The sequence below is a fragment of the Acyrthosiphon pisum genome, chromosome X, assembly GCF_005508785.2.
Source record: "Acyrthosiphon pisum isolate AL4f chromosome X, pea_aphid_22Mar2018_4r6ur, whole genome shotgun sequence".
NCBI lineage: Eukaryota > Metazoa > Arthropoda > Insecta > Hemiptera > Aphididae > Acyrthosiphon > Acyrthosiphon pisum.
Genome location: NC_042493.1, coordinates 42,490,616 through 42,504,746, shown reverse-complemented (window position 1 = coordinate 42,504,746; position 14,131 = coordinate 42,490,616). Strand labels below are relative to the sequence as shown.

The 14,131-nt window shown below is 25.7% G+C and overlaps 1 protein-coding gene across 1 annotated transcript; it reads right to left on the bottom strand.

Annotated features, from left to right (window-relative positions):
• Positions 1 to 3,676: 3,676 nt before the first annotated feature.
• Positions 3,677 to 11,293, bottom strand: LOC100162168 (DNA-directed RNA polymerase III subunit RPC5). The gene is made up of 9 exons (XM_001945686.5): positions 11,105 to 11,293; positions 10,919 to 11,020; positions 8,833 to 8,969; positions 8,429 to 8,616; positions 8,194 to 8,357; positions 7,300 to 7,489; positions 6,559 to 6,776; positions 5,830 to 5,993; positions 3,677 to 3,926 (listed from the first exon to the last, which is right to left on the bottom strand). The coding sequence occupies exons 1-9, from the start codon at positions 11,141 to 11,143 to the stop codon at positions 3,818 to 3,820; spliced, it is 1,311 nt and encodes a 436-aa protein (XP_001945721.2). The 5' UTR covers positions 11,144 to 11,293; the 3' UTR covers positions 3,677 to 3,817.
• Positions 11,294 to 14,131: the final 2,838 nt, after the last annotated feature.

The window sequence follows — 14,131 nt, the reverse complement described above, 5'->3', positions numbered from 1 at the left end:
TCATGGGATTTCTAAAAAAAAAAAAGGTTATTTTAAGGTCATTTTAAATTGAAAAATTAAAATCGACTTCCTAAGAAACCTAGATATTTTATCAATGAATTCAAACATGTATAAAAATTCAAATCGGACATTCCGAAGTATGTGTAATTTACCATCGCTTATTGATCTAAAACGTATGAAAAATACGTGAGATGCAGCCCCCTTAACAGATTATTTTATATCATTTTTAAATGCTCAATTTATGATTTTTGGAAAATGCTGTCAATAGAAATGTGTATGATATTTACATATTGTATACCTACTTGTATTTAACCAACAAAGATGTAAATAGAAACAAAATTTGATAAAAAATCACTTTTCTCTTATTAATGTTTGGCTATCATGGAGGATTAATAAAATAATAATACTTCATTATTTGAAAATCACACTAGTTGACAACATTGAACTTGAAGATGTACAAAAAATTTACAATTTTAAACTATTCATAACTCGCTTTAATATTAAAGCATAATAAAAAGCCCATGAGATTACCTAGATAATATAAATTAATTTTAAATGTTATAAGTGGTAAATTCACTCTAATTTTGAAACTAACGGAGCTAAACGTGTTCGGCCGATCAAACAATTTGCTATTATGTTACGCACTTGTAAAACGGAAACAACAAATGTCACTGTATCGTCTTCTTAACAAGTATTGTTTTGGAATCATATTTATTTAAAACGTATTTTTTCGAAATAGTATAAGATCCATTGGTGGATCTAGAATTTTTTTTTTTTTTTGGGGGGGGGGCATTGTAGTTTCCAAGTTTTTCGAACAAATATTTAAAAATGGCCATTTAATTGACATATATTATGGTAGCCCAATACCCCCCCTTAAATCCGCCACTTCTAAGAACCGTATCCGACTACACCGTACAACCGGCGTAACCCAATAACACATTTCCAACGAAATATTTTTCATGAAAATAAATTTTTGAGTAACTACGATTCCGAAAAAATATTGTTCTGCGGGGCAGTTCAGGCAGTATAATACTACATTTGAACATTTCCAATTCTGTTATCATAATGTCAATTTCTAACGAAATATTTTTCATAAAATTACGTTTCCTAGCTCATTTGTTTCCTACATACTACATTTCAAACGGATTATTACGTTTCCATATATCAATTATAATAATCAAATTATGATTCAATAAAATTACAAGTCCAGCAATATGTGTTTCCATCAGAATATTTTTCTACAAAATACGATTCCAAACTTTTACATTTTCCAACTTTTTATACGTGTCGGTAATTTTTTATATCTATATCACTTTGAATAGAATTATCGTAATGAGAGCGCACGCCAGGACAAAAATGTAATAATATTGACCGGATAACGTCACGCATGGTGGTACTGCAACGTGTGAGTGGATACCAGGAATTCATGAAAAAGTCGTACCCGTTGAGCGGCGTTTGGACAAATGAAAGTAGATTCATATTTTCCCCGGTTGGTTAACAATGAAATCCCGAATTCAGAAGCTAAATACCTAAATGTAAATTCGAACGACGTACCAAACGCTCAAACTCTGTAACCATTCTCGGGTCACTTAACACTACAGCAATTTGACGACAAATCATAGCAATCGTTATTTGTATTAGAAAGCCAATGTACATACTTTAGCGTTTTTACATTTAAGGCTTGACGTTTATTGCGTTGAAAAGTTTTATTAGATAATTTTTTTTTATGACTTTACCTAACAGTATTTTAATTTATACGTATATACTAATATACTATATGTCTTTATAGTAATATAATAAATATATATTATATAGCTGACAACCCCGAACACCATTCTATAGTTACCTTCACATATATCATGTTGCCATGCCATTTGATTGACACTTGATAGTTGTAGGTCATTAACAAAAAATAAATATTTTTATAATTTTTAGCAGACATTGGAAAAGTTTGTTGTATGCAGGGGCGTCATTTCAACTTTTTTTTTGTTGGTGCCAAAATGTTTGCAAATCATTACCAGGCCACATAGAAAATTTTTTTTTTTTGCCTTGGAGGGGGGGTCAAGTAGGGACAAAAACTAGAATATTTGTATAATTTATTTAATTGGTCACTTATATTAGTATGAAAATACCACAATATTGTTACTATTTTTGACAAACTATGTGTAGGTACTTTTAATGTACCTATTTATTTTATATTGTGGATACCATGTACAGTGGTATTTACACTTGGTAAATAAATAAGTGGGTATAAATCACCTTTATAATAAAATACCTAACCGAACCTTACCTACACATTTTTTCTCCCTGCAAACTCAAAATATATAATATAGCTAGCTTAATAAAACCAGAAATTTATTTTATTGGTATTCTTCTTCACAATGTTTGTGTTATAATTTTATCAATTATAATATTGTGGGACCACAAAATCACATCAAACATTCTTGGAAATTAAACATTAGTACAATACATTTTTTTTTTTATACTGAAAAAATATAAAATATATATACCTAATATAAAACACTTAGGTATATCGGTGCTTTTATTTATTGTTTGCAGGCCAAAGAAGGCATTTAAAAAAAAAAGTTGGTGCAAATGTACACCCTGCACCCCCCCCCCCCCCAAATGACGCCCCTGGTTGTATGTCGTTCATTTAAGTAAGGTGTATCATTAAATAAGAATAGTTGATTCATTAAAAATTAGAATTGTTATAATTTATACCTACAGTTTTTGACATTGTTGTACAAATGTACAAATTTGTCATTGGTCTGGATAGGGCTTTACCGCTTATTATGGGAAATTTAACACATTGTCAACCACAATTTTGGAAACACATGTTTCCGTCAAATTTATTTTTGGTCTGGATGTAGATTTGAATATTATATTATAATATAATGTATTATCAACATTATTTTTATAATAGATTAGTAATATTTCTTAAATAGGTACCTACCTATTAAATACACGTAACAGGAACATTAAAAGTTATGTTGTGAGTGCACTTTCAATTTTACCATACAACCAAAGTCGCTTTCATAGTGATATCCTATTCACAACAAATTTTAAATTGGACAGTTTCTGTATAAAAATTGATATTTTCTTAAATCAAAATATTAGTTAACTTTAACTCAAGTTAATAGTTGATTCATTGATTGATTAAAAGGCGAAAAAGTAATGATAAAAATAACGGTCATTTTAACTTTTAAGCACTAAATACAAAAAAATGTTAAATATGCATGCATTTATGCACTAAAAACAATCAAAATATACACTAAAAAATTAAGACATGCACTTAAAATTCAAAAAAATGTTCTGTAAAAACGTTGAAAACATATTAAAAAAAAAAATTGTTTGAATTAATAAATAATAATTAAAACTAGGCACTTATTTATTTTTCTAGTTTGTAAAATATTATGAATGTATATACGAATAAGTGGTAACGGACTTGTAGATATCAGAACAATCATGATTTTACTATCGGTTTTATGTGATACAAGTTTAATAGACCAATTTTGACCAGATAGACCAAAAAAAACAAAAACATTTTAAGAATATATGCATTAATACGAATAAATCACGAAAATATGCAACAATATGTTCTAACCCATAAAATATGCAAAATAAGATTTCATATTAGACTTATAAACAACCTGCAGACTCATTTAATTCACAACCCTGCTCATGACCAAGATATATTCATTGAATCGCTATATCACTTTATACATGAAGTTAGCTAAATACACTTACAAGTTTTGCATTCTAATTATAAAAAATAGGTCAAGAAAAATTAAACAAAGTAGCATTTAATAAATAAAATTTACATTGAATTTTTTTTTGGTTTCTGTTCAAGCCATGTATTGATTTGCTTCACTCTTGTTGTCCACCAATCACTTTGTTCTTTACATATTTCATTATAATTGTCCACACTAGTATAAAAAAAAAAAATACACATAAATTATTAATTTGGATTGTTTGAGAAAAAAGTAGTTACTTACTAATTATCAGGGCTAGGATTTATATGCAATAAAAAATTGTAAAATATGCATTTTATATAACAAAATATGCAAAAATATGCATTTAATTTTTTATAAGATAAACACTACAATATAGTTACCAAAAAAATATTTATTTATAAAAATACATCAATGATAGGCTGTTTGTCTTAGAATAATATAATTTAGAAATAAAATAAAATAAAATAATTTAAAAATAAAATGTATAATTCTCATTAACTATGTGCGTGTTACATGAAATAAAATTTATATTTGACAAAAAAACCAAGTTTTACAAAATATACTATAAAACGTGCATTTTTTACATTCCTATAATCGAAATATGCAATAATATTAATTTTATTCAATATATGCAATAAAATGCATTTTATCCAAAATATGCAAAAACATGCAAAATAAAAATACCACTATTTATCTCATCATGAGGTGATTAGTGGACATTACTGACAAAATCAATAATCAGAAGTAGCAAAAAAAACATGCTGTTGCATATAAATCCTAGCCCCGCTAATTATTATCAATTCAAGTTACAAAGTTTAGCTTTAGTTCATAAATGAACCAGTAGAGTACTAAATACTATTCAGGCATTACATTTAATACATTTTTTTTGTTGTAATACATTATTATGACAAGGGCTTGGAAGTTATAGCAATAAAAAAAGATACTATTTAACGCTTAACAATATATACCTACTTAAAAACGTCAAAATATGCGATATAATAAATAAGAAGGTGGGCAAATCAGTGTTGCTTTGCTATACAGTAGGTTACAAGTGGGTCAATGTAATGGATGGTGTTATATTTGGATTCAATGATATAATTTCATTGTATACAAAAAACGATTCTGAGCGAAGATTGTCAGTCAGCCTATGATATAGGGAATTTTGAATATTAATTTTTTCAGCCGTGATATCCAAGAATAAAAATATGATAATTTTGTATTTATATTATTCATCACGACACTAACAATATTAGGAATATAAAAAATTGCCTCAGGTAAAACCTAGTAAACTTGTAAATCAATCATAATTCGTTTTCAAAATTAAAATCTGTCAAACTAAATTCCTCCAGTTTTGTCTAGCTTATTGGTCTAAAAGTTACTCTTTTTCCAACGACTGGAGCTCCCTTAATTTTTGTAATTGTTTCTGTTAACACCTTTTAGGTAAAAATCCCTTGATTTTCTTCAACAGTATCTTTTCTGATAGTAAAGTGAATTTAGGTACTTTGGGGGGTCAAAAGTAAAAATCCCCAGCAGTTCTCATAAGCGCCGGGAAAAATACTTAAAAATCACGAAAATGTGCACATTATTTTGAGTTAGAAATTCATAAAATTTTATTTTTTTAAATCTAAGATTTAAAAATTTAATTCAATATTCCTCGTAAGTTTAACTATCTTTATCAAAAAAAAAAAAAATGTGTTTGATTTTATTCATATATGATAATATACCTAAAATTGTACTAAAAACAGTAAAGATGCCCAAATTAGCAAAATGTGTTTATGACATCAGGGAAGTTTGAAACAAATGTGTATTTTACTTTAATCTTCTGAGAGTTAACAAAAAAACTTTCAAGCCCTGGTTATAACTATGCTCTCCTTCTTATGAGTCTAAAAAGTGATAAAACAAATATTCTTTTAACTATAAAGAAAAGATTGAGTCATCAATTTTTTTTCTGTCAACTCTTAATGCTACAGATAATTTTAAAAATCATTTTTTTTACACACCATACTTCAAATTGAAACATAAGTCAAAATTTTTGTTTACCTTGTAATACCATTGAAATTAATAAATTATTCTAAGATAAATTTTTTAAACATACGTTTCTAAAAATCCATCATTGTCAGTAACAAGCAGTTTCCATGTTTTGGTTTTGTCCAGTACTGCAACAGAGTTCAAAACATCCATAACTTCTTCTGGTGGTGCATTAAATATTTTCCCAATGTTTTTACGATTGACAATCTGGTCAGAATCCAATAAGTGAATCTTAAACAATAATGAACAAATATATAAACGAATATAGTTATAAAAAAATCGGGATAGACCAATTCATAGTATATTATAATTGTATGTAGTTTATGTAAAAAATTAAAGGATATCTTTTAAATTTACAGTAAAAAATAACATACTTTTGCTCATAAATTGATAAAATTGTTAATCTTATAATTTATAGTAAAATATTCATGAGGACATAATATTACATTTCACAAAAAATAGTTGTTTGTAGAGTTATAGAACATCTATGATCCTGCCAAATTAAAATTTACATCTGCACATTAAAGGAAAATCAACTAATATATATAGTTTATTTTTTTTAAGAGGACGTTACCCCGACATTTACTGTTTCTGTCTTACAAGTGCGTAACATTAAATTAGAGTGAATTGACCTTTTATAAAATTTAGAGGTAAAATTATTATTTTATTATAATTACCACTTTTATATATCTCTTTATAATATCTAATTAGTTTTTTGCATATTGAAAATAATATATTGGAACAACTTTTAACTAATATATAAACTGATGAATACAATATTAATATAATATCTTACAATATAATCTCTTAAAAGGCGCATGACTTCAAAACTTAAGCCAAAATGGGAAGATATAGTATTATCTGGATAGAGTTCTTCACTCTTCAAGGTCCAATTGCCACGAACTAAAACTGCCATTTCTTTTAAATGAGTCAAAATTGTCGTAACACTTTCCTCACTTGGCACACCACATTTATGCAGTAGATTTATCAACATCTTTGTAGATATCATTTTTGCTAAAAATATTACAAATGTTTCAATTACACAACACACAATATTTCAATGACACATACTAGTATATTCAATATTTTATCAATGATATTCAAGTCAAATTTGTTATTTTTATTTTAAATTACTTTTAAAATGTGAGAAATCCAAAAATGAACTGTGTAAAATAAAGTATTCTATTTAACGTGTTACAAAAACTAATTATGTTTAAATATAATTTATGATTTATCACATAGATTTTTGTGGAAAGATAAGCTAATAGAGAGTGGAATACAGTATTATGATCTCTTAGCCTCTAATAATTGAAACAAAATTGAAGACCGCTTGAGACAACGGGACAGGTTCGTGAAACTGAGACTGTTCTAGTCAGATCATCACATCTGGCAACCCTAATTATAGTATATACAAGTGTAAAGTATAAACATGTTATAATACATAGTTATACCATAATTTATAAATAATAATACCAAAATTAACTTTTTATACAAGTGTTAATAACGGTCAAATCTGAGATAACAAATAGTAACTTACCATTAAATAAAAGTATTTTTATTTTTTTCTCAAGAGAATATGATTTTATTTCATTTTTAGATAATTGACGTGATCTAATCGCATTAATATTTTCATTGATTACTTCTTTTTCAACTTTAGTTATTGTTATATCAGAATCTTTTTGATCAGATCTATTTGAATATGGCAACATAAACTTATCTAATTCTCCCTGAAAAAAAAAAAATGCAATAGTAAAAATAAGTGAAATTTAGATTAACACTAGTTTTTAAATATACTAGAGATGGACAGTTTACTTACAACTTGGTAAATACAGAAAAAAACCGTTTTTTCGACCACCAATTATTTAAAATTCTGTGTTTTTTAAAAAAGCAAAGTAAACAGTATCAGTTTTCAAAGATTAATACTATATGGGCATCCAAAGTTAAAATGTATATTATTAATTGTTATTAATTACCATTAAAAAACCAATTTAAAGCATATTAGAAGCATATGTATATGTAAAACAGCTGATAAATGATTTTAAAGTGGCACACTAATAACTAGCAAGTTGTGATAAAATAAATAGTAAATTCACTAAAATATAAATAATTTATAAAATACAATAATAAACTTATTCTATAATATTGTATTTAAATTGGTATTTAAATTGTAAAAAACATTCAATAACTGTATACTATGCCCGAACAAAGTACTTATTTTTTACATAGACTGCCGTAATTAATAATACTGAATAGTGATCAGATTCCACAAATTAAACATAAAAATATAATATATTATATTGTTAAATCTATATATTATATTTGTATAATATAAATCAATTGATAATGAATTAATACAAGGTTTAAAAGTACCTAAGTCATGAGATCTTAAATATATATATATATGAATAGAATAAATGCTATTAGTTATTACCCTGGAAAAGTAATGTCCATTTGGTACAAAGTTTAAATCAATCCAAGGTTCCATTGCTCGTTGTTTAACCATCTCTTGCATTTTTTTCTTTTCACTTTTTTTACCAGGCCTATCTTTAAATTTTGCCATAATCTGTTCACTTTCTTCATCTTCCTCCTCAGACTCTAAATAATAATGACTTTTAGTACAAATGAATATACAATTTTAAAGATTAAGATTTTCATTGTTGTTTTACCGTTTTGAGAAGACTTTTTATTTTCATCCTTTGGATCAATCTTATCAATGTGAGACAATTTGGGGAGCATATTCATTGTTTTCTTCAGTGGACATAAATGAATACTTTTTCCAGATGTATACATTATCATATCAGTGGTATTTGATGATGTATTGTGGGATTCAAAGGTCAAGTGATCAACCATACCGCTATATTAATAATACACAAATAATTTTAATTTTAGTTTGTAGAATTAAAATAATATATTAACAGGTTAAGGACAAGCACATTGAATGTATAACATTATTTAACAATTGCTTCTATTAGAGTTTACGATTTCAATAAAAATCTAAATTTGTCTGAGTACAATACATTAATATGTTTTGATATTATACATAATATACAATGTACATTTATGTTTAAACCTGGGATAGCTGCTTTTATCTTTAGACGTTTTGTCCATTTCGGCAGCCAACTCTTGCCCATGACCTTTATCATAATTTTGATCAGTGTCAAGCGCATACGATATCTCTAACTCTTCACATTCTGATTTATATTTACACTATAAAAATAAAACACATAAATAAATACAGAACATATTCTTAGATACTATAGTTTGTTGAACCCCTGCCACCACACATCCATACCATGTAAAATATATATTCACACTACTAAGTGAACTAAGTGTAACCTAAATTTTCATGTCCAAAAGGAGGACAGTATTTATTTTTTAAAGTATTACTAACATCATAGATACAATCGTCTAAAATTCTTACTACTTAATTACTATTCAAATTAATTTTATTTTTAAATAGCATTTAAATTGAATAGTAAAATAAGATTTAAATACAACCTACTTTAAAAAGTTAAGATATGTATTCCTAATATTATATTATAATAAAATGTGCGATTGTGTGTTGAATGTTAGTGGTAAATGCCTAATAATAGAGTTCATTTTATAATCCAAACCATAAGGCATAGTTAATAAAACAAAACTTATTATTATTTTGAATTTTTGTGAATGCATAACCATTTAAAAAGGAAAAGCAGATCTCAAAAGTGGGCCAATAACCCCTAATTTGGAACATCTGACCACATTACAAATAGGAAATATTCTATTGGCAGTATGTATATAATCCAAAAATTAAAAAATATATCATCAATATTTCTTTGTAGATATCTTGATATTTTGCACTTATTATTTACATGTTGAATTGTATTTTATTATATTATCTTGTTTCCATTATCTGTAACCAGTCTTGTTAAGAATATTTTCAAATGAATTTAGAATACGTATTTAAATACTTGGTGTCATTTGTATTTGAAATACGTATTCCAATACTGTCTTTCAAACGGATTTTATTATAAATACAAATACATTTTAAAAGTATATACTTTACAAGTACTTTTTAGTAAGTATAATAAAATATTCTACGAAAAAAAAAAAAATTTAAAAATACTTAATTTTTTTTAATATTTTATATATTGTAATCACTAAATTAATGTTTCATCATATTATGTTTGTTATACTGTAACATTATATATTACTATTGTAAATGGATTTACTCAATAGTTAAATATATAATAAATTAATTAAATAAAATTATTAATAATAATTTGAATTAAATAATTAGTAAATACATTCTTAATCATATTCTTTAATTAATTCATGTCACATAGATGCCTATTATATTTTCAAGTTAAACTTCAGCAAGGCAGATAAAAATTTTGGGTATTGTGTCATCTGCGTATTTAATGCAATCTTAAAAATTCTTAGAAGCATTATAAAGTATTATTTTAAGACCAATATTTTTAAAATTGTAATATACGAAACAAAAATATTGTTCAATAAAATTTAACAATAAAGAACTAGTTTAATAAGCGAGTGATCCCACCAGATCTCTATAAATTGCTAGCAAAAATTTATTTTTACCCTTTTATTTATGAGCTACTCTAGGTAGATCTAAAATAAATCAAGAAATAATTTTAATGAACTAGGCAAATAGCAAGCGTAGCAGGAAAAAAGATTGAGAGATAGATAATGGAAAAGATCCTGACAGTATGTTGTTAGCATATAGCTATTGTATGTGTACCTAGTTTCAAATCTAGTGTACCTATCTCATAAATTAAAATAAATGTATTGTACAAAATATTGTTAAAAGTTAGATTTAATGAGTAATTACCTGCAATATTAGATACTGACATTAAATTTGAACAAAAACATATAATTTAAACAAATAAAATATGTGACAATAATGTTATCAAGATATAACAATTAAAGGATTATTAGAAAATGTGTCTTAAAGGTTTGTGATTATTTAGTGTAAATATTATGAAATATTAATTAATAATTATTGACTATGCTACAATTAATTGTAAGCAATACACTATTATCATTTAATTACATACCTACTAAAAGTTTTGTTAAAGTATACAACAAAATGAACAAATGAGTATGATGGATAGTGTAATGACGAGGCATTAACAATTTACAATTATTTATGAACATACCTGGGTAACATTTGAGGACAGTAATTTATCGTTTTTAGACAATCTTGTAGGATAGTGTAACAACAATAATTTCATTGCATCATTGCTCAAATATACAGGTATCTGAATAAAGTTTTAAATTCTATTAGTTCAGATAACATACCATATTATAGGTATTTTAACAATGTTGACTTAGACTACACTTACTTCTTTAATTATTTCATCGTCATAGGTTTCATTATCCATTGCAACATACGTTTAAGAATGAATTGAAAGTTCGAAAAAACTAGAAAAAACAAAACGAAAAAAGTAGAAACCAACAATTGACGAAGAACTAGCTCCTCAGAATTTGTAGTCGGCAATCGCCAGTTTGAAGCATGCTGTTGAATCTTAAATTCTTTATCAGAGTACTGAGTAATCTCTAATCAGACCTTAAAAGATCATGGATTAGACAGTAAAAATAACTACATTAATTCATATAATTATTATCATAGAAAAAAAAATATCTGCGTTCGAATTTGAATTTTGAATAAACATTATCACTGGTCGCCAAATTTAATTTAATTTAAATTTGTTTTATTTGAATATAATATAATAATATTAATTGACATCCATGTTTAATACACGTAACATGCATACAGGTTAATTTATTTAATTCATATAAACGAAAACACTAAGCAAAATATAAAAAATGAACTATGCTAATTAATCAATAGACATAATAGGCAACTTTATGTTTTACATTAGATATCCATAAATCTATATTTCATATAAGTACGTGCAGTCAAATTCGCGTATATCGATGCCGTATATAACGATATTCTGGGTAAAACGATTCCAATATATTTGGTTGGTTTTATATGTTATGTGTAGTACTTTTATTCGTATATAACGATATCGGTTATAACGATAATCCGGATATAGCGATGTTATTTTGAAACGAAAATGGGTTTTTATAATCACCTATAGCGATTAACAATATGTATGTTCATTGTGTAGTAATTTGATTTTGTTCGAAGCGATAATTCATAATCTTATCTGTAACAAGTAATGTGTCTGGTACTCTGGTACGACCGTATTTATGAATTATTTGAATGCAAATAATGATGAAAGTGAACAAGCTGACGAAGAGAGCGAAGAAATCGTATTCAAAGTACCATCTATTTCGGAAATGTGTTTTTATATTGATATCAGGTGCGTACTTTTGTTTCGGTAAACAGTGATATAAATACGCTAAGTATCAATGGCATTAGACAATACTTCAAATTTTGTTAAAAAAATCTCATTCAAATTATAAACAAACCACTATAATAGATTATTTTTCCAACAAATCGTAAACATAAGCTGCAGTATATAATATGTACTTTTATTAAAAATTATAAATACATACATACGATCCGGAAACAACGAAGGTCGGTTATAACGATCGGATTCCCTAGGTCCCTAGACCATCGTTATAAGCGAATTTGACTGTATATTATACGATATATGAAATATAGTGCTTACTTACTAATAATCATGAGCCATAACCCAAATTACATTTCTGTCAAACAATGACAGTATAGGTAATATGTTTACCAATATGTTGTATGCAATGAGATTTCATGTACCACCGAACTTATAATAGTTAAAACATATTTATGCAACTTAATTAATTTGTTATGGTTACAAGTATTTATGAAAATATTAGATTTGTGGTTTTATTTAAAATGTAATTTATATCTATGACTTAACATTGATAGATACATATTATTATTGTTGTATATTTGTGTGGTACCTATATAAATAGTAAATTAATTAATCTTGTATAGTTCTAACATTAGCAGAATATTATTTATATCTGTAAAAGTTAACTAGTTAAGCCTTGTTTATTATTTTTGTAGGAGACATAATATTTTGATTGCATTTTATTTTGATAAATGTGTTGAGATGCCCATGACTTATATAACGAAAAATTATTTATTATGTTTTCAAAACTATTAAATAAATTTCGTATCGGGTATAAATTATAACAATGATCACAATAATTAAAAACTTAATTATTTATCAGTAAGTTCTCATGCCTTGACCAATGGCCTTACAATATAATAAAGGTTAAATTTATAAATTTAAAATTTTTAAGTTTAAAAAATTAAATTAACAAAATCTGGAAAAATCACGAAAATTAGCATATTATTTTGAGTTGAGAATTCATAAAAATTTTATTTTTAAATCTAAAATTTTAAAATGTAATACAATATTCTTTATAAGATTATCTACCTTTATAAAAAAAAAATATCTGTAAGAAAGTCAAATTCAATTTTTATGAGCGTTTGAATTTCAAATTTTTACAACATTGGATATTCATTCAATTTCTCATGTAGCGATTTTCTGACTTTGTTATAATTTAAATACGAATAACTGTCGATACATGAAAATTTCACTGAATGTTTATTTTATCAAATCTTATAATTGATACAATTTTCTAAATATTTTAACTTGTTTTGAGCTGTTTACGGAAAATTTCATATTTAAATTTTAGATTCTGAGTGAAACGATGAATGTATTGATTTTACAATGATATGTGTTTTTTTTAATTTTTTAGTTTTTAATTTTTTTAATTTTTTAATTTTTAATTTTTTTAATTTTTTAATTTTTTTTTTGTGTCTGTGTACACGATAAGTAGTCGAAATAATGCTTCGATTTTCAACTTCAGTATCTTGTTCGATTGGAAAGTGAATATCGTTGGTGCATTGGGGAGGTCAAAATTTAAAATTCCCAGTAATTTTCAAAAGCGCCAAGAAAAACCAAAGAAAAATTAAGGAAAAGCGGGAATTTTTACGAAAAATCGATTTTTCACAAAATTGAATTTGGTTTTTGGTGTAACTTTAAAAAAAATTACCGTAGATACATGAAATTTTGACTGAATGTTTATATTAGCATTTTCTATACACCATAACATTTTCAAAATATTTTGACATATTTTGAGCTCTTTACGGACATTGTCAGTTTTCATTTTTTTTAGTTTTTTTTCTAAAAATATCAATAAAATTTTATTTGTTGATTAAAAAAGCTTGAAAATTTAATAGAAGGCTCCAAGTATATTGTTTCAAAGGCAGATGAAAAATATTAAAAATCCTTAGCCACAGATTTTTTTTTATAAGCATTTAAAGTTCAAAAATTGAAAAAATATGGAAAAATCACGAAAATTAGCAAATTATTTTGAGTTAATAATTTGTAAAAATTTTCTTTTTA

Bases quoted from the DNA above. Each gene is read 5' to 3' on its own strand.
- LOC100162168 (XM_001945686.5), bottom strand. From the start codon at position 11,143: ATGGATAATGAAACCTATGACGATGAAATAATTAAAGAA. The intron at 7,490-8,193 runs GTAATAACTAAT...TTTTTTTTTCAG, and splicing joins ATGGACATTACTTTTCCAGG to GGAGAATTAGATAAGTTTAT. The intron at 6,777-7,299 runs GTAAGTTACTAT...TAATATTTTTAG, and splicing joins AAAAATACTTTTATTTAATG to CAAAAATGATATCTACAAAG.